At 38.5% G+C, this 27,447-nt stretch overlaps 2 protein-coding genes across 4 annotated transcripts in view; one reads left to right on the top strand and one right to left on the bottom strand.

The window, feature by feature from the left end:
• The window catches only part of akt1 (v-akt murine thymoma viral oncogene homolog 1), a 42,378-nt gene extending 29,803 nt beyond the window's left edge, over window positions 1-12,575 (bottom strand). Inside the window, exons 1-2 of the mRNA XM_044142982.1 lie at window positions 12,368-12,575; window positions 4,042-4,218 (exon numbers count right to left, since the gene is read on the bottom strand). Of these exons, the coding sequence (XP_043998917.1) occupies window positions 4,042-4,087 (46 nt within the window). The 5' untranslated portion in view covers window positions 4,088-4,218; window positions 12,368-12,575. The remainder of the gene's footprint in view (window positions 1-4,041; window positions 4,219-12,367) is intronic.
• A 1,955-nt stretch (window positions 12,576-14,530) lies between these two features.
• Window positions 14,531-25,984, top strand: zbtb42 (zinc finger and BTB domain containing 42). Of its 3 annotated transcripts, none has more exons than XM_044143255.1 (3): window positions 14,531-14,597; window positions 17,952-18,071; window positions 20,039-25,984. In XM_044143255.1, the coding sequence occupies exon 3, from the start codon at window positions 20,053-20,055 to the stop codon at window positions 21,631-21,633; it is 1,581 nt and encodes a 526-aa protein (XP_043999190.1). In that variant the 5' UTR covers window positions 14,531-14,597; window positions 17,952-18,071; window positions 20,039-20,052; the 3' UTR covers window positions 21,634-25,984. The 3 variants fall into 3 exon arrangements, with proteins under 3 accessions (XP_043999190.1, XP_043999191.1, XP_043999189.1); XM_044143256.1 differs by lacking the exon at window positions 14,531-14,597 and adding an exon at window positions 16,949-16,966; XM_044143254.1 differs by lacking the exon at window positions 14,531-14,597 and adding an exon at window positions 18,656-18,734 and having other exon boundaries at window positions 17,882-18,071.
• Window positions 25,985-27,447: the final 1,463 nt, after the last annotated feature.

Genomic DNA, 27,447 nt, shown 5'->3' on the forward strand with positions numbered 1-27,447 from the left:
TGGTCTTTGTAAAGTTACACAAGTAGAAAACTGCATGACTGGGTTTCATGGAACACAGATAAAACAATGATGGAAATATGAAGGTTTATCTTTTCTGAGATGCTAAATTGATGTTTTCGGTGCACACATGGGAGTAATGAGCATGGTGCGGTTGTATGAGCCGTTCATTATCATGCCCACGCAGAGATTTGAGTCACTTGGGTGGCACTGCCACACAATAAAAGCTCAGGCGAAGGTGCGGGACGCCTGGCTGAGGTGACGGACAGCAAAGCGGGGCTGCTGCAGGTTCACCTTCTGTGCAGTGGCTCTGGGGCAACGAGTGTATGACAGTGATGCGACACTAAAAGCCTTCCTGTCAGGGAAGCGGCCGGACGTCCTCCAATCAAAACACGGAGGCTCGGGGAGACATTTCACAGGCCACAGCTGTCGGGCTGCGACAGCATGCCAACTCATTATTCCTGACGGGTTGTTTGTTTAGCGTGTGTCATAAGTAAAGGGGTGTCACTGCAGGAGTTGTGTGTTAATGTGTGTGGATACTTGTCATACAAACTCGCCTTTCTCATCCCAGTTATTATTTGACTAATCTTGAAGTTACATTTTACACCGGCTCTCAATAAGAATGTTCCATTCTTATCAGCACCAGCGAAGGTGTGGAAAAATGGACATGTGCCAGTTTCGTGACTCAGACAAGACAATGAGAGGAGCAAAAAAGTAACATGACTACCCACAGCTAAAGACCTCTGTAAAATGACACTATTTAAGGTTTAATTCACTGTCTGTTCAGATTACAGCCTTAGACAAAAATAAGGTTTCTGCAATTCTTTTAACGTTTAAACAACTCAGACTCAACTTTTCAGAATTCTCATTCCTATATTCATTTTCAAATATGAAATCAAATTTTCACCATGAAATTAAAGTAGATATTTCTCCTTGCTAGTACAAGAGGGAGAAATACAGAGAGACAAGGCAGGAGAGAAGGAAGGAAGAAAAGATCAAAGTAAGGGAGGAAGGACAACGTTTGGACAAAGGGACAGGGAATGAAGTCTCTAAATACAAGTATTTCTTCACATTTATTTTTCTGTACTTTTCCAGACCTAGAAAATAATGACACACTTCCATCTTCCAGACTGCATTTGAACCATGAAAAAAAAATCAATTGGACTCTTCTTTAATACATTTTGTAACAAAACAATGCAACACCAGGAATTTTAAAGTCTGACTCAATCCCCAAGTGACTACAATCAAAAGTACAAAATAGTTCACAATTTAAATTTAAGTCATTGCATCACAGGAATTCTCTCTCATAGCAAACAAACTTAAAAGAAAAAATGACAATGATAAAAAATAAGGCTTTCATGACCCCAGGAGCCCATATTATTTTGGCGATGAACCATTGGCCAAAATAATAAAACTAAATATTAAAATATTTACCCGTTATGCAGCAGAAGAGATACTTCTGATGCACTGCAAAAATGTGCTTTGTATTAAGATTTTTACCAAAACTCTGCAGTTGCTACTATAAGGAAGGCTTTTGTGTCAGCTAGTCCTCAATTCCTTAGCTGCTGTTAATGCAATTAAGAAAAATAAATAAAATTATTGAGTAATAATTTTACAAGCAACCAAATTAGTAAACCAACATTCCCAGTAATGAAATAAGACAACCTAATCGTTACATGGGAGGAGAGCAAAAGCCGCATCATCCTGAGACTGAATTCAGTCCTGAAGTTATAGCAACATCCCAGCAGCAAACTGCTCTTTGTGAGTGACCTGCTCCTATTACCTTATCCATTAAGTTACAGTTTCCCCTTTTCCAGTAAAACTTCTTCTCTGGCTCAGAGCCCAGGAGGTTTGAGTGGTTTTGGAAAAGTTTCTTATCCTAATTTTGCCCTGGGTGGTGATGGAGCAAGCTCTGGGAGGAAGCCGCAGTCGAAAGGCAGAGTTAGTATGCACACATAAAGCTGCTCAAAGCCTGCAGGTATGTGAGGAATGCCTTTTCGTCCAAACAACGGGAATCACGCCTGACACAGAACCATGCCAAACACCACACAACACTGTTGGTGGGGGGGGGGGACTCAACAGAGCCCCTCAGGGGACTCTGCAACCAAAATTTACAGATTAACAGCTTAGATTTTTTAAATTGAACTGCTTGCTCATTTAGGGGAAAAAAGCAGTGTTATATTCTCAACTACTAGTGTGAAAATAGACCAATTCAAACGAATGCTTAAAGTCTAAATTTAAAGCTGAACGCAAACATGCATCAACAGGGAGTTTGAAAATATTTTTGCGCAATGAACATATTTTAGGTTCTTTACATAGTTTGAGTTCTGTGGTAGCTTGGTTAACCTACATGTTTGAACAGTTGGGGGTTGTTTGAAAGCAAGACGATCACTACCGTCAAATGTAAATAGTAAGGCACAGTGTTAAAATTAAATACAGATGCAAAGAGATCTCCACTGGTTACTGTAATAGGATGACTTTTTGGCTTCATTGTTGCTAAAGAATAACCAACCACAAACTTAGAAATCTTCTTTTGATCAATAAATACCATAGTAAGCATTCTGTAGAAGTAAGGTCTTTAAAATAAAGAGGAAGAATGTAGATATAGGAAGCCATTTAAGAGGAAACTTCTGCATGACATATGGTTTATTCTACTGCAAAGGGTGAGAAAGAGCGAAACCTAAAGCAGATAACAGGAAGGTGGTGCAGAGTAGACCAAAGTCCCTCCAATGCATCTTTTAGACCTTTCAACTTCATGCTGTTGTGAAAAATGCTTAATTTGATCATTCAAGCAGCGTTTTGAGAAGCTTTTTTCAGAGAAAAAAAATTAGGGACATGGGAGTGTTTTGCTGTTTTTCTATGTACATTCTGTGTAACATAGTTCTATGTTCTTGCTCAGATTCCTTTCTCCTTTGGCTTCATAAACTAGCTTTATGGTTGCAGAGATGAAGCAGTTACTAGTTTAAAGTATTGACATTTAAAAATAAAATTACCATATTACCACCATCGCCATCTAAGACATTGCTAATTCTTAGCATTTCAATAAATTTCAATAAATAATAATAAATTGCACTGTTTAATAAAGCTTTTTTGTTAAACAGAGATCTTTACTGATCAAGTAAAATCTTCTTCAAATGGGAAATTCAACAACTTTTTGCTTGTTAAAAACAATTCACCCCTACAACACATGCAAATATGTACAAAGAACAACACTATTGAATCACCTTCCCCCACTAGTACTTCAAATATGGTGCGTAGCAAGAAGACTGGACACTTTCGGGTCAGAGAAAAGTTATTAATAGTGTTGAGATAGCAAAATTTCACAATAAGGACCTTATGCATTAAATACAGCATGCTACAGTTTAAATAGCATATTTTGAAACTGATGTAACAGCTTTTCAGTATCGTCTTTCCTTGTAAAAATCAGAATGGTCTGATTGTTGGGTGGACAATGTGTTGGACTGCAGAAAGTTATTTGTTCCAGATAGATATAACGTAATGCACAAGACATTCTGTCTGTGTTGGTGAGAGTGATCAAAAAATAAAATGCTACTTCAAAGTTTGTGAACATTAAATCACTGCAATGTAGTAACATCACCCTGTACCCTGTCGAGATGTGATAATGGTTTACCTTTTAAATTAAGATATGTATCCCTTTGACTTTGGAAAATCAGTTTGAGACAAAATGTACAGAATGTAAGCTTTTAGTATGGCAATGTTATAAAACAAATTCTGTATGACACAAGCTGGTAAAATTGTCCAAACTCATAAAACTCTTCAAAAATGAACCCAAGGAGATTGTGATGAACAGTAGATTAAGTAGAAATCTACTATGACTATGATTTCCACTTAATCACAGTTGGACTGTGATTACGTAAAAATCCCAGTTCTACTTAAAACCTGTGATTTAAGTAGAAAAGAAAAATTATGATATAATTATTTGCCAAATTGCCCAGCCCTTAAAATCCTATCAAGTACTATCTTCAAGTAGCATATTTATATTGAATGATATGTGCAGCCAAAACACATGATCAGTGTTTTTACCTCTTTTATGCAGCCAGCCCTCCTTGACGATCACCACATTGGTCATGTTGGTGGACAAGATGGAGGATCCAGGTTTCCCACCAGGAGAGACACAACTTTGTTTCCTTCACTCAGCCCAATGCAGGAGCCTGCAGATGGGGTCCTGGGGTTTAAGGCCGCCTTCTCAATGGTGGTAACCTATTATTCGAGGAAATGTAAAAATTAGCCCCAAGTTGAGGTGAAAGATCTTTTTCCATCTGTCTAAATTTTAACCCTCAGGTCAACAAAGCAGACTGGAAGCAGTGTAACTGAGAGGATCCTTGTGCTTTATGGCCCAGCCAAAGGAGGACATGCTGCAGCAACAGTGGTGTAGTTTTAATAAGAGGAACCTGCAACATTTCAAGGTTCAAATGACGTGGCAGTGTGTTTTGGCATTCATGAAGTCTGCCGTATTGGAAAATTCCACACTGTTCACAACCTGCATAACCATTCCTGATAGACCAGGAGTTTTCCCCTCCACGCATGACCAGAGCTGCTCTGAAGAAGGAAAAAAAAAAAAAAAAAAAAAAAAAAGATGACATCAAATCATTCTCACACAAGCTACACACTTTAATAGGCTGTCAGGCTTGTTTTGCTTTTGTATCAAAATTTATTCTTCAGCTTTTAGCATAGCAACGCATTCACATTTTCCAGCTGCTGCAATAACAACTTTCCTCAAATATTAATCCAGGGATGCAATTTTAACCCAAAGGGGTTAAAGAAAACATGCAACAAAATTTTTTTTTACTTGTGTTTAAAATCCTTTCGATATGATCAAAGCAGTACAGACACATTCATAGTTGAGGGGGTTTCCAGTGAGGTGGAAAACTTAAAAGAAAATTTGATAAATCAACATCAGCCAGTAAATAAATGGCATAAATGCTTTGCTAAACTCAAGTGGTTGAGACTTCCTAACATGTATTATGTGCATTTGGACAGTGCAATATTTGCAAAATAAACAGAAGCAGTTTATCAGCTGCATAATTTAGTAAATGGAATGACTAACAAAAACTGCTAAATTTAATTGTCTGAAGTTTAATTACTTGTACAGTGGACAGCAGGAATCCATGTGAATTATAGTTTCTGCACATACCAGGACGTCATTTAAGAAGTACTTGAATTATATATATGAAAAAAGAACTATAGTAAATGACCTTTTCTTACTTTCAAACTGACCTGAGAGTGCTCTTGTTTGTATCCTCAATAAACCTAAAGACATATTGTAGCACATTTAGTTCAAAATGAAATGGCACCCGAATTCCTCTGAGCCACCAGCGATCTTCTCAAAAGGATGAAAAAAGCAATTAAAATTTTTTTTAAAACAAACAAACGACTTAGCTTACCAAATTTCAGACCTATATCGGAAATCTGGATGTATCCTTTAACTTTTCAAAAGTTTGAAATTGAAAATTAAAATAAGTTCCTGTAGAGACTCAAATGGATGAGACTGTTTCAGTTGTCAACAAGCAAGTTAAATGCACACAATGCAAAGCACTGCTGCAGTGCCTGAGCATCTAAAACGCAAGCACAGCACAGCCATATGCCAGCTTTGTGTGGTTAAAGGTGAAAACACATCTGGGCTTACTGAAGTGGAGTCAATATTTTTATGTGAATCGTTTCTCTCTATTCACACACATCAGATCTATTGTGTCAAAGTGGTGGCACTTGAAAACAAAACTAAAAAGTCTGGCTGCTCATCAAGCTGTGGAGGAGCGCGGGTAACCACTCAGACACCTCAAGTGTTTATAACCTAAAGTTTCAGTCAGTTGGGTTAGTGTGTCATAGTCAACATTTCTGTAACAACATTATTAATAATGTTTGTAGTGATGTTTATGCAAGATTTTTAAGAGGCATATTGCAGAAGAGGTGAGGAAAATACAATTTCAGTCAAGTTTAACATATTATGAGCGATGTTAACAAGTAAATAAAATTAGTCTGTAGTTGTAATCAGATCTGGAGCTTGTGATTTGACACTTAAGTGTTACTGTAACTATTTTTTATAGAACCTGGACTTTTTTGATCAGCTCGAGATCTCATAACCTAAAGTAATCGAGAAAAACCTGGTTCAATATTCAAAAATTGGACCTTTATTTAGTCACTAATTGCGCCATTTAAAAATACTACCAGGTTGTGGTAACAACACTGTTCAGTATGCAAGTTGTTACTAAAGGAAGATGAATCAAAGGTAATCTTAGTAAGGTAATACTCTTGAGTAAGTATTAAAAATTTAAGTAAGAAGAAGCATGGAGATGCAAGAAGCAAATTAAAAGGAAATTGTTTTCTATGTCTAGACATTTCTATGGTTCATCAAGTCTGGAAGGTTCTCTCTTAATGACTTTGTGAACATGGTAAATATGGAAACATTGGCAGATTTAAGGCAATCACAGAAAAGGTTAAGATCTACAACAAACAGCTGTTCTTGTACTAGCCTTGCTACTCACCTATACAACATGCTAAAATTTGTTCATAATGTTAACTTCAAAATATTTATCAATCACAAGAATCTAATCAATGAAGAACAAAACAAACAAACAAACATCACATTCGCAAAATGTCTTCTTGAGTGAAGACACATTGTTTATTCTGAAATCCAGAAATATGACAGTTCATGGAGCTTTGCAAAAGAATCCAGAAAGCCTGGAACTTTTTCAAATATTGTCAACATAAATCTACTTTGAGATTTTGTGTAATAGATCTAGTATACAGATTTTGTGTAATAGAAATAGTCCCATTATAATAGGACTACTTAATAGGATCCTGAGCCACCATTTGAGGTGGCTCGGGCATCCTGACCAGAAACCGAGTCACCTCAACTGGCTCCTCTCAATGTGAAGGAGCAGCGACTCTACTCCGAGTCCCTCCCGGATGACCGAGCTTCTCTCGCTATCTCTAAGGGAGAGCCCAGACACCCTACTGAGAAAACCCATTTCGGCCGCTTGTATCCGTGATCTCGTTCTTTTCAATGTCTTGGAAGATTTTTAAGAGCATACTCGTAAAAAGTAAAAATAGTTCACTTCTATTTGAACAATAATTTGTTCCTAATATTTGGAATAATTAATTGTTGGTTACCAAAATATTTTTTTTTATATTTAACTGATTTTGGAGTTTGTAATGCATCAGAAGAAAAAAAAAACTGCTTTTACCTCAATTTATTATAAATATTCAAGTAGGTTCCTAAAAAAACACTATAAATTTGTTTATAACTATTTAACAGTAAATGATAATGACTTCATATTAATCAATGAAAAATATTTTTAATAAAAGTGAATGTCCAGATGTGTAGCACTCCCTACCTTTTAAAGTCCTGACACATTCTTAGCATTTTTTAAGTTATTTTGACTCATAATGCACCACAAAGAAGATTAGACAAAAATGGCTATTAAGTAAAATTGCTTAACATATTTTGATCATAATAATTGTTAAGATTCTCCATGATGCTGTTTGCCAACGTTCTCCAACAAACGTCTGTGGCCTTCACAGACAGCTATATTTCTACTGACATCAATTTACACATCACTCAATTTACTAATCAAACTATATTGGAGTTTGTTTAAAAGTATCTATTTAAAAGGGGCTGAATACATATGCACATCACACTTTTCAGTTTTTTTTACAAAACCATTCATCTCTTTTGCTTTAGCTTCACACTTACTTGCCAATTTGTTTCACTCAATAGGATTAAATACTCTGAGCTTTTCCATATTTTGATTAAAATCTCAATCTTCAAGGGATGTGGATACATTTGCAAGGCACAGTATGTATGGTTAAAAGGCATACAGTCATCTGATAATCTGGCTAAAATCCAAAACACTTATCAGTCATCCATCAACAGCTCACAGTAAAACCCTGCAGGCCATCACTACAAAAACACTTGACACTTTGATCCATTCAAGCCAACTTTACAGAATATAAAGGCTGCTTTGAATGCAGGGCAGAAGGAAAACAATGATCTATTGGCATGCTTGCGTACACAAATGTCACACAGAACACCAGGCAATTCCTGACCATTGACTAAAATCAATTTTTCTGCAGCTGCATCAGAGAAAAGCCATCAAAGCAGAGAGAGAGAAAGAGCTGCGTTTCACTGGCCTCATTCAGTTTACTGGCGAGGCCAAACAACAGGAAGTGAATGTGTCTATTGACAGACAACAAGTCATATCAGTACAGCCTAGAGCCTAACTACATCTGTCACTAAGTGTGTGATCAACATGTTTCTGCTGTGATGCTGTTCTCACTTCTACAAGTGAGCAGAATTGAGATTAAACCATCATAAGCAGAATTAATTTTTGCACAGACTTAAGGAATACAGACACCAAGTGAAACTTAAAACTGGAGTTTGTTCAAACCGTCTGATCCTTTCAGCTTCAAGACTGCACTCCATGACACAGGCATGAACACATTACAGTATACACACACTGGGATATATCGCATAAACAAACTTAATCACGCACAGAATCACAGTTTAAGAAGCAACACATGCACAAGGACTGGCTCTGGAGCCACAACAGAGCGCTGCTGTTTTAATAGCAGCGACCTGTTGCTACTGCAGCCTGCATGGAAAAAGCTGGGCTGCTGCCAGTGCTGCAGCCAGCAGCCACTAAATGAACCCAGTACCCCGACAGCGGGTCACATGGTCCATAGGCCTCTGGGCCACCGCCTGCCTGCGTGGATGTACTCATGTCAGGGGCGGTTTTCAATCATTCATCTTTCTGGCTCCAGCTTCAGGAGGGTAGAAAGAGGCTGGAGGTGGTGAGAGAGGGAGGGTGGAAGAGACACCCCATTCAATGCAAATCAGTGTCATGCTTCAGAAGATGCCACACACCGAGCCTGTCAGCGAGCCAGACAGGACGGTCCCAAACATTTCAGGCAGGAAGCAGAAAATCAGGCCAACATCACCACACCACTTCCGTCATCGCAGATCAATAGAAACCGTTTCTCCTCCGTTTTCTAGGTAAACAAGATGAGTCAGCGACAGACTTCCTGCTACAGAAAGTTGAACAATTATCCAAAATGATCGCAAAGAATTGAGAAGATCAAATAATCTCACCTATTAGTGAAACTAGCCCCTGAGGCAACACTTGTTTGCTTTCAAATGCCACAGTGGAACTGGTATTAGATGAACAACTATATAATCCCAAGTTCCTCTTTCAGGTTCCCTGAAAATAGTCCATTGATAATAAGAATATTGCAGCGACTGTAGCTGAGCAACCATGAAAGAAAAGTAGATGTGTTGCAATGACATGAGAAGCAAAACCTTTGTGACTCATGTTAATGCATTTACTTTTAACCAGTTCAGACAAACTGAAGCCCATTTCAAAGCAACACACTCAAATCAAATGGCAAAGAGAACACAAGCAGAGTTAATAAAACCTCACATGTCCCAAGCAGGTCTGCATCCCAATTTTGTCTGCTTAAAGCATCAAAATTTCAAACAACACTCCTCAGATTCCACATGTAACCATTTACGTCAACACAACTGCGAGGGGGTATTGGGTGGGAGGTGACTGGTATTTTCAAAAACAGAACATTGAGTGAGCCAAGCAAGTCACCGGCTCCTTCATTACGCCAGCTTGTTGCGTCTTCGCCGGATCACATGCCAGGCCCCCGTTGCGTACACACAAACGGTCCGACGTAGTCTCATGACTGGTACAAACATTCTGTCACTTGAAGGCATGAAGGGTACAGCATGCCTGGGGACAGTGTTGTTCTACGACTCTGGGAAACGGAGACACACGGAGATGACAGTGTAGAAAACGTTTAGGACAAATCCAACCTTAAACCTAAATCAGATGTATAGACTTGTTTTTAAAAACACTTGTCAAACTACTGCAAAAAATTCAATCAATCTATACAACAACAACAACAACAAGCTAGATTTTTTTGTATTTGTTTTGTTATAGCTCATTTAATCAAGAATACCTTTACTCTAGAAGACATCAACTCTCTAGTGAAATCATAAAAAGAATTTGGCAACTAATCACACTTCTTTTGTGCACATCCACATTTATTTTCTTATTTTCCCTTTATGTGCATCTTTTCAAGATAACTTGTTTTTAAAAAAAATTGTTTAATTGTATTCTGAACAATTGCTGCAAAACGTTTCAGTCATCAGTGAAGGTGTATATCACACTACAGGGGTCTCAGGAATGTTGAGTAATAAAACAAATTAAAGTGGTGAGTGAAGTGAGTCACAACAGACTACAAGGGACAGATTATCTAAAGACATTTAATTGATACTGTAATCAAGTTGCAATAAAACACTATATGCTACTAACCACTAAAAATGACCACCAAACAGGCCCCAATTATAACACTTGATTGCAGCATGCATGCACCTGGAGTACAGCCCAAACCATTGCCATTCTTCCAGTCAACAACAGAAGGAAGGAGTAAGAAAAAGGAAATAAAATCCCATTATTTAACCTTCAGAAAGTAGTTCTTCAGGTGAGCTAAAGCAGTCAAGATTTCAGACTGCAGGAAGTACCACGTTACTGGAAAAACCCATACCCATTCAAAGTGATACACCTGGAGAATAGCTTTAACTCGTTTGGGAAGTGGCAAAAATCCACAGAAAACAAATATCTTTAAAAAAAAATAATAAATGCATAAATGCATGCAAGTCTGCTTTCCCATCCACTGCATCACAGCTTTGGGGAGTCAAACTATCATTAAGCTGAATCCCTTCTCAAATACTACTAGAACGCATGAGAATTAATATAAAAATTTGTCAAAAGTAACTCATTTGCCACACTGTCGATATATTACCGTAGTCACTATGGGTGCGGATCATTTCATTCACATCACCATTTTCACCACCTTTGCAGTTCTGCTAATTTTGTACTCAACTTTATGTGGTTTCGAAATGATGTCTTCTACCTTGGGACTTTTTGTCCTGACCAAGTCGTACCCTTCAAGTTTCATACCCACTTTGACAAGCAACTACTTAAAGCAAGCTTCTATACTTTACTCATGGTGAACAGCAAGCTGCACTTTTTTATTTTTAGATGCAAGGTTTTGGTCTGACAGTAACTGTGTGTTATATGTCTAAAAACTTCAATGTTTCAAAAACATGTATAGTATTCAAATTGCCTCATCCTTTGCAGGAATTGGCTTTAAAAAAAAAAAAAAACCTTTAGACTTTGTAGATTTTCTTTAATTTAAAAGAAATTCAAGCTATATGACTCAATATTAACCACTAGTAGGTTATTAAAGCTATCCATGAGAGATATAATTCAAAATATTAAGTGTAATGGAAAGTTTTCAGCAATGTGAATAAATGGCTTGTTTAGAGATATAAAATGGAGTATGAATTGGTCAGCCTTCTCCACTCTTGTGCCCATTGTGATGTTATCCCAAATACACACATAGCAGAGTTTGTGTTTAATCTTCCCCCTACTGCACATTCAAAAATAAATAAAAACAGTGGAAGTCATTGCTTTATAACCCATCTCTGTTTTTATTGTTAGCATAAACTTGCTGGTTTTAAAAATAGAAATCACTGCATAGTAACTTTAAACTTCCATCAACATGCTTTTCAACACGCTCGCACAAATAAACTCAGTGATTTAGAGCAGGGACGAACAACTGTCATTGCTGTAGGTGGTGTTGATAATGACAGTGAAGGCATGAAAAACATGCATTATCTCATTGCACTGATTACTGGAGTGGAAAACTACAAAATAACCCTGTTGTGGCCACTTTTCTTCCTTAAGACCTCCCCGAAGTTCTAAATTGTGGACCAAAGGAATTAAAAGGCCCCATTTTGAGTCATAACAAAGGTGGGCTACTGTTATCTGTTACTGTGATAATTTAGAACAACAAAGATTAAACGTTTGGCAATCGAGTAGATAAACAAATACAGAGGTCGTTTTTATTAAACAATGAATGAGCTGCCCTCCTCTTGTTGAGCTCATTTGTTTTCATTCGCCTCCCGGGGCTATGAAGCTCCAGCAAAAACAACTTTTCCAGCAGAGGTGGACAGTTTCAGGCAAAAGCAGATACTCTGGCGTGTTCGCTGAGGTCATTGTCATAAACTGAGTGATTTACATCTCGAAAAGTGGCTTAAATGCTGCATAATAATTATTTAAGTTGTATTTATAAGCCGACTTTTCTTGTGGAGTAGCTCCATCGGTAAAGAGAAGCCACAAAAGTGGCTAACTCCAGGTTTGCTTTTAGCGATAGAAAGGGGCCTAGCGGGGCAGCTTGGGTGAGAATAACCGCATCTCATGTTAAGTACAATGGGGACCTACCCTGTTTTAGCTCTCGGCCTCTTGTAAACAACCATGCGAAGGAAAAGACGGACATTTACCTGGACAGCAGCTCAACAGTGTGCCCGTCTCATTATAGTTTGGTGCTTCGGCGGTGTTTTAAGTTGGTAAGTCCTTCAACAATGTGGACAGAAGTGCTCTCATTTACTCCGTTTCTCTTTGCCTTTCTTCCACTACACCTCCCAAACGCGCTGTCTGCTCTGCCTCTGTGGCAGCGCGCCGTCTCCCGGGTCCTACCGCCCACCTCATATCAGTCGCGTTCACTGGAGGAGTGTCATTGAAAAAAACATGTGCATTGGCCTCGATGAACCCTCTGTTTTATCTAAGCAGCTAGGTACTTCCCAGTAATACAGGTGCATCTCAAAACAGCAATTTATCTTTAAAAGGTTAATTTATTTAACTGATTCAGTTCTAGAAGCAGGATAGAAGACTAGAATATAAATATCCTGGAAATATACACAAACATACAAAATTAAAGTAAATACACAATAAGGTCAAACAGAAACACCCAGTTTTTATTTTTGAAAATTACTCAAGTTATATGTTGTCTAATCCTTCCTTCATAGAACGAAAAATAATTGTTTTAAAGCATCAATAAAAGGTTCAGATTAATGTGACACTGATGCTGATTGTGATTCTGATTGTATACTTTTGTCAAACAGCACTGTATATTTGCATGTAATGGTGAGATTATTCAGCAACTGTCCACAATTTCAAATTGTTCATCTGAATAAGCATACTGTGATTTGATGTCTCATGAAACTACAGAATAAAATGTGAGGCCTAAATCAAGAAAAACTGCTCCAGGGCCTGTTACTTGTTACTTTTTGGTATTTTAATTGTTGTGCTCTTTAGAAAGAAAACATATTTGTGGAGACTAACTTGGCCTTAAGAATGATTTTGAGAAAGAATTTAATCAGAAAAAGCAACTGGTACAATCTTCAACCAAATCATGCCAGTGAAAACATGGCCTAGATGCTCAACAGGACATCTATTAGTTGTGCATTCTAACTTTCATGGAAAGGGACAAGAAGAAAACCACTGTTAAGGGAAAGCCATTAGAATAATGTTTAAATTTCTCATAAGTCACTTAAGGATATATAGCAAATACGGAAGAAATAAATTTTTCTGACAGGCGAGTCCACAAATAAACCTAGCAAGAAAAATACTGGACAGTGGACAATTAACAATGCACAATTTGTCTTCTGGCAGTGTAAAGGCATAGGAATGGTTTAGAAAATTAAAGTATGTCAGTGTGTCATACTGAACACAGTAAAACATAGTAGTAGCAGCATCATGCTGAGGGGGTGCTTTACTTCAGCAGCTACAATGAAGCTGATGATGATGCTAAGTACAGGCGGGGGGAGCCTGTTTTGCTAAAGACTTGAGAATTGGGTGAAAGTTCACCTTTCAGCAGGGTAGCCTTACAGTCAGGGCTACAATAAAATAGATTACATCAAAATATGTATGTATACTAGAATGGCCCAGCCAGCATTCAGACCTGTTATGTGAGTATAAGTGGAAAAACTTGATGTGTAACTGATGTTCACAGATGCTCTCAGTCCAGCGTGTCTGACCTTGAGCTTTATTGCAAGGAAGATGGACAAAGATATCAATATCTGGATGTACAGAGACATTTTACAAATGATTTAGAATAACTAGAAATTATTCAACAAATTACTATTTTACTCACAAAATATAATTTTCATTAAAAATTATTCTTTTTTAGAATTATGTGATAACTTTTGCTGGTCCGGTTTTGTTTCTGACTATTAAAAAAAATAAAATCTCACTCAAACACTGAATTTTGTGGTTCTAGTTAGTTACCCTAAACTGAAGGGATACCAATACTTTTTACAAAGCATTGTAATTGTGCTTCAAAGTGCTAACTACTTTGCTTTGAAATTGTTTTTGGAAGGATTAAAAACGGGAAACAATTCAAAATGGAACATTTCATTCCTAATAAACTTTATTACAAGAACTGTCATTTAGAGAATAAAACAAATGTGAAAGTAATGAAGATGTGTATTTATTGGATTTATAGAACAATGATTCTTAAAAGACTCTAGGTGCTAAACAGAAGTGCCTGCAGCCTAGAGCTAACACATGTTGGCAACAGATGATATTCTCCAGCAATGAAGCTTACTTTCAGAACAGTGTCAGTTGGCCTTCTTAGTTCCCACATATTTCCAACTGTGTGAAAAGCTGAAGTGCTGCAAACGAGATTCAGACTGCGTAAATGTAAATCATCCTTACACAATGACTTCCTGGGTGAGGATCCCTATTTCTTCTTCTGCCTTCTAAAGATACATAGTTAAGTTTAAATAATGTTGTAGTAGAAGTACAATAGAACACAACAGTGCAGTAAGTAACTAGTGGATGACAGGATTCCAGCAACTGCCACTAGACTTCCTTCTGTGATGAAACATTTATTGTCTGTGTGCCCTCTATCTCCGAGTCTATTCTACTGTCATTTCCTCTTATTTTGTCACTTACTCTGTGATGTGTTCCTCACTGTTATGAGTCAGCTTTGCCTGGCTGTTGCTGTCATAATACAAACAGAGCACACAGAGGGAATCCCATACATTTTACATTTGTTTTGTTTTTTGATGGCGCTCCCACTTCCTAGTACTTAAAATATTTGATTGCAGTCACAGTTTAAGAAAATGAGAATGTTATGAAAACGTTTATTATGTTTGAGAGTCATTTCAAAAAGTGACCAGATTCATTACACATGTAGTCAAATATTTCGCAAGTCTTTATCTTGTCAAAAAAAAAAAAAAAAAAAAACATTTGGAAATATTGAAAGCTCGGTATATCTTTTGTAACCTAACTCTTCTTTAAAATTTTTCTCCAGCTTTATCCCTGATGCGTCTGAGCTGTTGCTTGGTCTTCCTGAATTTATCTCTTCACTGATAATCTCTATCAAATCCCTGAGACCTTCACATTTCAGCTGCATTTAGACTGAGGTCATATTAGACAGTAGGTTATCTTTGCAAATTAGTTAACATACGAAGGCATTCAATTGCACTGACTTTCTTTATTAATAAAATGGCCCTTAAAAATAAATGGACACCACTATTATTTAGAAAATTGGAAAGGGGCAAGAAGAAAACCACTGTTAAGGGAAAGCTATATGTATATATACATGTTGGCAACAACATGTATATATACATATAGCTATAGAGAGATGGCGTCTCTCTCTATATATATAGAGAGAGAGAAAGAGAGAGAGAGAGGCATGCCTCTCTACATGCAGTGCCTTTCATATATATATATATATGTATATATATATATATATATATATATATATATATATATATATATATATATATATATATATATATATATATATACATATATATATATATATATAGGCACTGCATGTAGAGATTTTGTGCAGAAAATCTGCAGTGAGCATCTGGTATAGCTCTACTCAGGTTCTGATTTTCTAAAAGTATATTTTAAAAAGTGATATTAAGCGAGACAATTTTTTTTTTCTGAAGCATAAACCTTCTCAGACTGACACCCACAGTTCAACCCACTGCCACCGTGAGACATTGGTGCAGCGGGGAGAAAGATGTGGCTGGCTGGCTGGTTGGCCAGTCAGGCTACACTGGAATGTTGGGTCTTTTGTTTGTCTGGGAGAGGAGAGGGTCAGGGGGAGAATGCCATTGATGATTGCAGGGAGGAAGAATGAACCTCCAGGAAGTGTTCTTGCTGTCCCCTGCTTCCCCCACTCTCGTTCTCTCTGTCTCTGTCGGTTTTTTTTTTTTTTTCCAGTGTGTGAGAACCTTCACCGTGCCGAGCCTCTTTCTGCTGAGGCCACGGTCCCCAGGCACAACCACTGCTTTGTCTTGCCCTGTGAACACACACACCCCTCCTCTGTTGGGTGCCTACGTTTGCCAGGGTATGAGAAACACGGGGCCAAGGCTCCTATTCTTATCCACATCATTGCCCCTGGAAGGATGTGACTGTGTCTCTGTGCTTTGGTGCTGAATGATAAATTGTGTTTTTGCATACCCTCACTTTTAATTCATCACGATTCTGTTAGTTTTACATCTTTTGTTAAGTTTAGTCTCGTTCTTATAGTCTGCTGGTAACAGCCACACTAAAAATGGAATAAAGTACTAAGGGGATAAGAATCTATCTGGTGGCCCCTTCCAACCAGTGGCTGCCGTCTCCCGTCACATTGCTCATTCCCTTCTGTGTCAGGAGGCTGCGAGGAGCTGCAAATGGCCCTTTCAAAGCGCACGACAGCTGGAACATGGGGCAAAGGTGACTGAAGCAGTTGGGGGAGCACAAGAAGGGCCAGAGGAGGGAGGAAGGGAGACAGAGGGGCCACGAGATGAGCAGCTGCAACTTCGAGCCCCTGTTTCTTCACATTGTCACCGCCTATTGCCTTAATGATTACAGAGGAAACTCAAGATGGTTTTACTCATTGCTTTTCAAAAAATTTTATTAAAGCGGTCTTTTGTATCATAAATCTGGTTCAGAACCTGGTCTTGTCGGAAGAAACAAAAGCACTATTTTTTGGTTTGGAGCCAGGGATTTTATTTTTTTTTCGACATAAAACTGCATCAGTGGATTCAACTTCCAGGAGTTCACAACAGGCCACTGACCTACTATGATACAATAAGGTATTTATGCTTCTTTGATCGGTTCAGATACCACAGAGATCACTTCTCTGAGGCAGAAAATAGCTTCTTTCATCCAAAAGCAGATGTAAAACCACATGCAACCTTTTTGAGAAGCTTGCTAAACTAATCAAATTTAAACTATGCATTTTGAAGGTACTGGATATTTCTGAGAAAATGAAAGAGCTAGCAAGATGGAATTCCCTGAGCAAATACAAAACTGAAGCCTCAATCAATTTTAGAGGTTTATAAACTAAGAGACAATGTAGATGAATAACAATGTGTGGAACCTGAAAATGTTTGAAAAATTAATTAAGATACATCCCAGCAGCCCTAAATGTTAAAATTGACTTTGTTTAAAATGTTAACAATTTTAGCAATTTAGTTAATATAATTTTTGAATCCTGAACACAATTCGGACTTTAAGGATGTTTTATGAACATTTTATTGCACATCTAAAAAATCTTTTTACTGAATAAATACATGAAAGCTAGTGCAGACATTTGGCAAATTAATTCAGGAGAAGGGTCCAACAAGGCAGCCTTGTAGAAGACCTTTGGGGTGTCAAAGCCCCAAAAATATCAGAGTAAAAGGGGCTGAAAGCAAAATAAGAGTGAAACATTTGAAAAACGTACAATTTTCTGTGAAAAATCTCTAGAGTTATGGTTATTTGGCAACGCATAATAATTTTGTAGGATATGTTAGTTTTAAACAATTATCTGCAGTTGCTCCAGGTTCGCCACACAGAAGAGATTTATGACGCTGAAAGCCAGCCCTGTTCGTGGGACAGGTGTTTAAAGCAGACAGCAAATGTACTCTGCCCCCTCCCCTCTTCCAGTGTAGTACTCTGCTACTTGCTGCCGCTGTGTGAATTCGCGGAGTAGTACAGAACTTATTGTGGCGGAGTGCTATCGCGAGACTTATGCCATTATCAACCTGCTTTGACACACACACAGCAGCGCTGAGCGCAGCCTGCCTGCCTTTCCAGGGTCGGGACTGGAGCCTCAAGAAACGACAAGAAGAAGCCAACATCTGGCCGTACATCATGAGAGCACCCCGGAGCTTGTAGAAGGGGAGGAAAAAGACGACGATAGGAGCAGTAATACATGTAAGTAAGAGGGTGTGTTGTTTTCGTGCTTTTTAAAACGGAGAAAACGAAAGTTAAAAAAAAAGAGTGTCCCCCTCTCCGCTTCGTTCAGCGCAGTAGGCTTTCTGCTTGTGAGTTCCTCCGCTGTTTAAAAGGCTCCCAGTACGGACACGGAGCTCAGTTTTCTCCTCCTTTTTCTTCTTCGTAAAACAAAGTCGCGTATAAATAAGAATTTTGCATCATAAGACCTTATCGTCGGGCTGTTTTTCTATAAATACTTTTTATTCTCTTTAAACAAGTGCGTCCAGTTCAGCGCGTGTTTGAGTGTTCATTAAAACGCTGTTTTGCGATAGTAAAAAGTTTAAAATACTGTGTAATGTAGCAGCAGCTTTAAATACATTCATATATATTTTTTAACCTAAGTTCTTAGGCTTTTTTTTTTACTGCGTTACCCAGCGTTAACATATGGCATAAAGAGGAGCACAGCTGGAGGTAGCGTTTCCTTTGCGGTGATGTCAGAGCAGCTGACTCCACAGCTTGCAGTGTAATTAGCAGGCAGAGCAGCAGTTTACTCACTCTGCACCGCTCTTATTTTTTCACCTCAGCCTCCCGGACGAGCTCTTCCACTCGCATTCCCACTTGGTTGTCCCGTAAACAGCTTTTTTCACTTACGAAGAAGCCCCGGTAAGAGTGGAAGCGCAGGGATACTCACTTGGGAATCATTTAGAGGGGGTCCGTTCACTTCGTGAATCAAGGGAGGGTGAGAGCAAAACTTGAAAAAATATATAATTAACTTTAAAGTTGTACTAAGTTAATGATGTTGAATTTTAAATTCAAAACCGGTCCAAGTTATGAGCGGACCAAGCAGCTGTTTGGGCCCCCCTGAGAGCACACAAAATATGCCTCAAAATGTAAAATTTTTGTTCTATAAAGACAATTTAAAATCTTAGAAAAGTAAATAGATTTTTAGATTTATATGCATTTGTAGGATTAGATATAGACAGTATGGCCCTTCGCCCAGGATGTAGCTGTGTCAGAGGGCGTCATAACCATTATGAAAATTAAAAAACAAGGACAGATATAATATGGGGTGTGTGACCTACACTGTGAGAACAGATTCCTCAAAAGACAGTTTAGATATTCACAAAAAAAATGCAACAACTTTATATTTTACATAATCTGATTTGTTTTACCATTTAATTTATTTTAAATAACAGCCACAGTTATTTCTACACAGAACAATGTTACCTTAATAGTATGGCCTTTTCAACACCAGAACTCTGTCTTTTTCTGCGTTGCCTGGGCTTGGTAGGGTTTGGGTTAGTGCTGCATAAATCCATGCCCTACATATCAAGAGCAAAATCCTAATTACTACAGCACTTTCACTTACATCTTATTCATGTCTCATTAGAATTTAGTTTTATGTATCTCTTTATTACATGTATTGAGTTTGATTCTGCTCCAGAATCGTTTGCATCTTTGTCCAACTGTGTTCAGATCTTAAGCTGTAAGCAGTGGCCATTCATGCTTTAATGATGCCCTGGGCAAGTGCCTCTTTTTAATTTTGTTTTTCTCCAATCGACAAACAAATGAATATATTTTTCAATGTTTAATTTCAAAGAATATTATAAATGTAGAATGTTTGTGTCCAGGTTTGACAAATTTTTATATAGCAGTTATTACATCTGTCTTGAGTAAAGATTGCCCTAACTTCACCAAATTAAAAAAAATTTTTAAAAGTTTTTCAAGGTCTTGTGCCATCACTAGTTTAGTGACGAGCCATATCACCCATATGAGAATCTACCATTGGATGTGTGACTTTAGTTGTATTATAAAATCACTGTTATTGTGCTATTTAGTTCATATCGCTGCTCATATTCTCTGTGCTTTAGATCACTACGTGTTTACCTCTAAAGCTCTGCGTTGTGCCCTCTATGTGCTCCTTGCTTGGTTTATCCACTATCCTGTTTTTCCTGTTTTTCTATCAGGTTATGAAGGAAGAATGGAGTTCCCAGACCATAGCCGCCAGTTGCTGCAATGCCTGAGTCAGCAGCGTCACCAAGGCTTCCTCTGTGACTGCACTGTTCTCGTCGGGGAGGCTCGGTTCAAAGCGCACAGAGCTGTGCTGGCCTCCTGCAGCATGTACTTCCACCTCTTCTACAGGGACCAGCTGTACAAAAGGGACGTTGTGTATCTCAACAGTGACATTGTGACGGCTCCGGCTTTCAGTCTCCTCCTTGAATTTATGTATGAGGGGAAGCTGGAGTTTAGTGCGCTCCCCGTGGAGGATGTTCTGGCCGCAGCCAGCTACCTCCACATGTATGATATAGTGAAAGTCTGCAAAGGCAAACTTAAAGATAAGGAACTTTCCTCCCTGGATGAGAAGTTAGGGGAGGGCCTGGGACTTGGCTGCGTAGACAGGGAGAACTCCTCAGATGGTGAGCTGCACTGTAAGCAACTCATTCAGCGACATATTCAGGGGCTCCATAGGGCCCCCCCAGCAGAAGACTTTGACACAGACAACTGTGAAGTCAGGCTGGCTGTCACTGATTCTGATAGGTCCATGCAGAGCAGGCAGAAGGCGAACGGTCACTCTGGCAGGTCCCCGGACCTTGTAGGTGTCAATTATATGTCAGCGGAGGCCGAGACCTGCGTCCAAACAGCTGGAAAAACAAAAGCTGATGTCAGTAGCTCCACCATATTGCTGTCCCAGAGGTCCTGCGCTTCAGATGACATGGACTGTGCGCTGGATTTGTCTTTCAAGCCTCTGTCTAGCAGAGATCTCTTACACCCCTCCTACGTCTCGGGACAGCTGGCCCTCGACAGCCAGCAGCAGGGCACTGAGCCACTTGTTAAAGACGAACACGACTTGCTGTCAGAGCAGGAGGACAGTGAGCCGATGAGCCCTGAGAGCCAGCGCTTTGGGAATAGTGCCAGGAGCTCAGTGGTGACAGGGTTCGCTGCCCTCTTCCCAGGCAACAACGGTGCTACAGCCGCCCTGCTCTCAAAGGAGGAGGACCTGATGGACGAGGAGGGGGAGGCATGCGGGAGGCGGGAGGGCGCCCCAGGCAGCGAGCCGGACAGGAGGGGCGGGCTCCTGGGGAACAGCGAAGAAGAGGAAGAGGACGACCTGGCCTCCTCCGACATCTCCACCTCCAGCGGGGTGCTTCTACCTCCGGGGCAACAGGTGTGTGTGTGTCCCCTCTGCAGCAAAGTCTTCCTCAGCCCCCACGTGCTGCAGCTGCACCTCAGTTCGCACTTCCGTGAGAAGGACGGCGCCCGCTCCAAGCTGTCCCCGGACGGTTCCGTCCCCACGTGCATGCAGTGCAACAAGACCTTCTCGTGCATGTACACCCTGAAACGCCATGAGCGCACCCACTCTGGAGAGAAGCCTTTCACCTGCGGCCAGTGTGGCAAGAGCTTCCAGTACTCCCACAACCTGAGTCGGCACGCAGTGGTTCATACGCGTGAGAAGCCTCACGCCTGTAAATGGTGTGAGCGGCGCTTCACCCAGTCTGGGGACCTTTACCGCCACATCAGGAAGTTTCACTGTGGCCTTGTCAAAACTCTTGCCATTGGATAAAACACCTCTCACCAGTGCCATGTCAGACAGAATGTCCTTTCATACACTGACTACTACTACTGAACCATTTTTGCTGTTCTTATACACAAGTTGACAGTTTTATAAAGACATATCTTGAGTTTATAAAGATGTAGCAACTTTCAAACTGGAGCTGTTTCTTGTGCTGGACTATGTCAGAGGCTGCTGAGATTACTGGATCTGTGTCAGAGAGAGTTCAACAAATCAGATGATGCACTTGATATTTTCTGTGTTGTTTATTGTCAATCTGTTGAGTATATTTGCTGAAAGGTTCAAATCCTTTAGGCAATGCGTAATGCTTACACACAATCGTCAAGAGAGAAAGAGAATGGGTTTTGTTTGTGCACATGGGAGATCAGAACCGTCCGTGAGTAGCAATATATGATTTTCTTTTAAGCGCCTACATTATTTTCTTATTTATTTTGGGGCTTTTTGTAGCCCTTATGCTATCATGAAGCAGAAACACAAATGAATGACGTTTAACTACTGGAAGTTTGACTTTTTACTGTTTAGTTTTGGAAATGAAGTTTTTTTTGTTGTATGAAACGAAGCATGCAGGCCATCATATGTATTCTTTTGCCTTTTTGATGGCTTAAATTTCCAGCTCCTTTAGTTTTGAGCACATCTTGGTGGATTGGCCTTAAATTTGCTTCTTTATTGACGGAACAGAGATGAAAAGTAGCAGAGATGCACCGATCACGTGTCTCTTGATCAATACTGTTTTCAGTTTTCCCACAAGGTCTGTCAATACTGATTCTTGTCAGCTATTTTGTATCATTCAGAACTATAATACGCTGAAGTACAAGTAGTCTAACAAAAACATAGAGGATTATACAAATATCCAAATTTTTTTGATCAAAGCATATAGTCTTAACATCTGTATTTTTCTCTGAATTAAACTGAACAAAGTGCACCAAAGCAAATGCTGTCTAAGCATTTACAAACATAGAACACTTTTAGTTGCATTTATTAAGCAGGGGGGAAAAAAAAGCTCATTATTTGACCTACTGACCACCAGTAAGAAAAGACTGGGGAAACTGGCCTCTTTCAGCTAGCGACTGATTGGTTTGTCGCTAGAAATTTAAATTATATTTAGACACTAAATATAATCCATTCAACAAAAATATTTAATTGGAGAAGTTTCTCTATAGGCAGCAGACAACAGCAGGATTATTTGTATAACCTACCCAAAAACGGCTCGTCTAGTCTGTTTTTCTTATACAAGGATATCACAAACCACAAACTGCCTGTAATGTTTTTTAGTTTTAATGCATTTGATGAATTGCAAAAAAAAAAAAAAAAAAAAAAAAAGATTTGTTTTCAATGTTTGACATGTTTATTACAAATTTGAGCAGATCCAGGCCAGATATCATTTGTGATATCTGGGTCTGGCCCAAATGGATCGGTGCATCTGTAGTCCTTTAAATTGTCATAATCAGAGACTAAATATAATGTATCCATCTAAGATATTTTATGGAAGAATTTCGCTTTTTTTAATTAATTCTACGAGTTAAATCATCTGCACAAAAATAATCACAAATCAGTTAGTCTGTCTTGTTTTTGTATGCAAAAATGGGACAGACCAAAAATGTTTATATCCATTTAATAAATATGGGGGAAAACTGATTTTCTACAGTATGCAACTATCCGATCTGATCAGATCTGATCAAGGGAAATTGCCTGATTTTCAGCTCAGTGCATCTCTAGAAAGGTATTAAACTAACGACTGTAACACTGTTGCCTAATGAAATTCCTAATGAAATTCCTAATGTTTAATCTAGTGTACTTCCTAAATTAGCACATGTTGCTATGCTTTTATTTTTTAAACTGTTGAAGCCTTCAAAAAACGTGGATTATCTTCAAATGCCAAGTAATAGCAAGTGTCTTAAAAAACTTATCCAAAAGCATTGCCAGTCACTGAAAGAAGGCAATATGTTCTAAAATAAATCTGGTTTGTTTTATTGACTCTATTGGGTCAGTTATTTGGCTGGTAAAAGACCTTGTTATTTTTTTGGTATGATACAAAAGGTACACTGATGGTGCGGAATCAAAATTAGAAAGCATTAAACATTTGCCATTTAGCTGCTCCTACTGAATTTTCTCCTTGTTTTGCACCTCTGTATGTATCTAAGTTACTACTGATGAAGCCTTCATCTCTTTATGGGCAGGAAATGGTTCTGTTTGTTTATGCATAGGTGCTGTTATGGATTCTTAACTTGGAAGTAGCACTAAAAGTTCAAAATATTCATCTAATCTGTCCTGAAAAGACTTGATCAGAACTTATTTATTAGTTGGACTTGGTTCAGGGTTTACTTTTAGGTGTTTGTTTTTGTTTTTTTGCCTAGCGATTTTGGTACACATTAACTGGTGTTGGGTCTGTCGGTTTGTTTTGTTTTTCTTTTTTCTCTGTGCAAATCAACTTACTGTAATCGTATTTTAATATATAATGTTTTGGAAAATCTCTCCAGAGTTTTCCATATGTCTCACATGGAACACAGAGAAGCACTTCTTTTTAGCATGCATATAATTTCAACACTATTGCCTAGGCTGCTATTTCTTACTATTTGTGTATTTAATGTAAATATATATTATATTTATCAAATGGGTTTGTTTTTCCCCCCATATCAGAAAGTGTGTGAGTTGACACATCTTTTTCAGAGTTTGTTTCGTTCCCTACGTCCAGGGGTCTATTGAGCTCCACCTTCTAGCTACAAATCATTTAGTAGTGCTCCGACTTCTGCTCTGACAGGTGAAACAGTTGTTCACAAGCACTGCCGCACCGATACGCTACTGGCTACCTATAGAAACCAGACAATACAGGCATTGTCCCCCCTCCATCCGCCCCCTTCACCTCTTTTCCAATTCCAGGTAGTTCTCAAGGGATCATTGTGTATCTCTGTGCTCTCCAAAGCTATGGGGAGAAAAGGCACTTCAGGCCTCTTTTTGCACTTTTTCTGGGTTGAATGGAACCGGTGGAATGTGAGAAATGTATTTAGCAAAGGCAGACAGTAAACAGGTGCATTGTTTGAAGGCTTCAAAGCATGTGGTGGAAAAATGTCCATTGTTCCCTGATTAATTTTTTTTTCTGGTCTTTAGAGAAAATCAAATGAATTCAGAAACAGCTATTGGCATTTTTTTCTTACAATGAGTAAGGAGGAGGATTTTGCTTGGAATTGCAAGAGTCTGTTGTTTTTTTCCCCCCGATTCAAACCCAGCAGTGATGCTTGAATGAAATAAAAACACTCCTTTTCACACACATCACTTCTGATAAGTGCTGGTAAAGTTCATTTGAAATGGAGCACAAAGGAATGTAGATTTTCTTTCCTTTTTTAAAGGAACCTTTCTGATCCTCTAATATACAGCGGTAGAATAACTAACATGTAAAAAATGAGAAAAAAATTCTTGATTTTGTTTGCTGTTTTTATTTATACCTCCAGGATGATCGCCAAATGTGCCTTGTAGACACACAAATCGGTGCTGCATCTGGAGAAAATCTTTTAATTTCTATCTTTTGTTTTTGCCTTACAGAAACAATGCCCTGCTGATATTAAGATATTTAAGTATTTTTGTTTCTTTTTTTTTTTTTTTAGATAAAATGTTTGGGCAAAACTAAAAAGCATTCATTAGTGATTTATTGTGAGAGATTAAACCAAGGGGGTTGAAATTTTGTGAATAAAGTAGTTGTGGTTGTGTTAAATTGAAGTCACATTTGTGTTTAATTTTTTAAGCCAATACTACTGGAAATGAATCTGTTTCATTTGTATTTTTATTTTTATGTCACTGTTGAATGTGAAACGCAGATTTTTTTTCTTCTTCTTCTTGAAACAGGGATATGTTTGCCCCTCATGCTGTATGTCTTTCAAGTCGAAAGCAAATCACTGGAATTGTGTCCTCTGCAGGTTACAACTGTGAATAATCATGAAAAATATTTATTTCATATGCTTCCTGTATGACATTTTATTCTTGGTTTTGATTTGGCTCATTTGAGCAAAAAAAAAACAAACAAAACACTTCTACATGTCAAACACATACATTTTCAATAGACTTTTTAGAAGTGCCATTAGAATCTAATATAATTTTTAAAATGAAAGTATATTTTCTAGCGAGCAGTTGCTTCAGTGTTAGCGGTGTAGAGATTTAGAGGACAATCTTTGTGCAGAATTGGCATTGCTTAGATACTGAGACAATTTTACTTTGATCTTTAATTGTGCATTTTTCTCTGTTTGGGCTTTTGTTTTTGGAGTGTGACTGTGTGAGTGTGCTGTGAAAATGTGACAATCTTGATTTAGGTCTTTTATTGAGATTCTACATAGAATTAAATGGAACAACTTTATCTGTCTGTGTGGCAATCATTTTGTTTCCCCACCTCCTCGTTCCCTTTTTAAGCAGTTTCACACCAGCTGATTATCAGCTAACTTTGATTAAAAAAACAACAACAAAGCAGATTTTCTACCATAATATTTCACAAGAAATATGTGTGTCAGAGCTTACGCAGATAGGGAATTTTTGTTTCTCTTATCACAATTCAGACTCCTCTCTTATGATCTTTTTAGATTGTTTCTTAGTTGTTATATTAATCTGGAGACTTTTAGATAGATATTCCATTGAAAGACCTAAAGACAACTCATTTTTAATTTTCTGGCAGTTCACCTGATATTAATTTAAAATGTCTTACTATTTCAATGATTCATAATGCAGTTTATTTTACAAAGTTCACATAGACTTTGGAAGAGAAACAGGCCCACAGCTTCACATATCCTCCATATTTAACCATGTGAATTAGGAGTTTTTTCACACGTTCATATTTTTTTTCACACCTGAACCGTTTTTTTGTTGTTGTTGTTTTTTGCTAAAAATCTCTTAGTCTCCTCTAGCGAACAATTCCAGGTAAATTACCAGAGGAGATTATGTTTGTGATGGTAGGAGTGAAGAGTCTTCTTTCTAGTATCACTTAAAAACTCAACACTTGGCTGCAGTTCTCTAGGAAGCATGAAAGACTTTTTTTTTTTCTAAAACAGATGTGACTTTCTGCTGTCATATTTCTATCCCAGTGAAGGTTTCATAAAAAAAAGAAAATCTTGACACTGAACCTTTTGCCCACTGAATAAATGTACTACACTGGATTAAAAGAAATAACAATTCAAGATTATACCACTGCAGTAAAAGATTGATTTATTTTAAGGCTTTTTACACATTTTCACTATGGGTGCGAATAAAGGTGGGTGTCACTGCATGTCAATGAGAAGTCCTTGTCTGACACACTAGTGGTTTCTGTGTGTATGGAGCACTGCAGTGTGTACAGAGAAAACAGTGTGACAATACTTCAGGTCTTACAGGCCCTATCTGTCTGAAAGCGTAAACTGACCTCAAGGACAGAGTAGTTTCAAGATGAGCTCCTATTGTTTCTGACCTGTTTCCAATATACTGAAGAAGAGATAAAACCTCCATAACAAACCCACTTGACTGCTATTTAGTTTTTACCAAAACTCGACTTGATTACACACATTATTTGTGTGTAAACACACTCGTACCAAATGGGTGTCTAATTAAGGAGATTCATGCCAATTCACTGAACATTTTCAATACGAAGGACTTTTAATTATTTCCCTGCTGCACCATGAAAGAAATCCAGCTGCTTTGCGACGTGATCCCAATCGGGATGTGCTCGGGTTCCCACCACCCTCCCCCAAATCCCATCTCACCCACACTCTGGGAACGCCATATAGACAAGGGCCGCATCCAGCTCGCCCAGAACTGCCCACCCCCACAGCCCCCAAAAAACCACGGCCTCATCCC

This window comes from Gambusia affinis, linkage group LG16 (assembly GCF_019740435.1).
Source record: "Gambusia affinis linkage group LG16, SWU_Gaff_1.0, whole genome shotgun sequence".
Lineage (NCBI taxonomy): Eukaryota > Metazoa > Chordata > Actinopteri > Cyprinodontiformes > Poeciliidae > Gambusia > Gambusia affinis.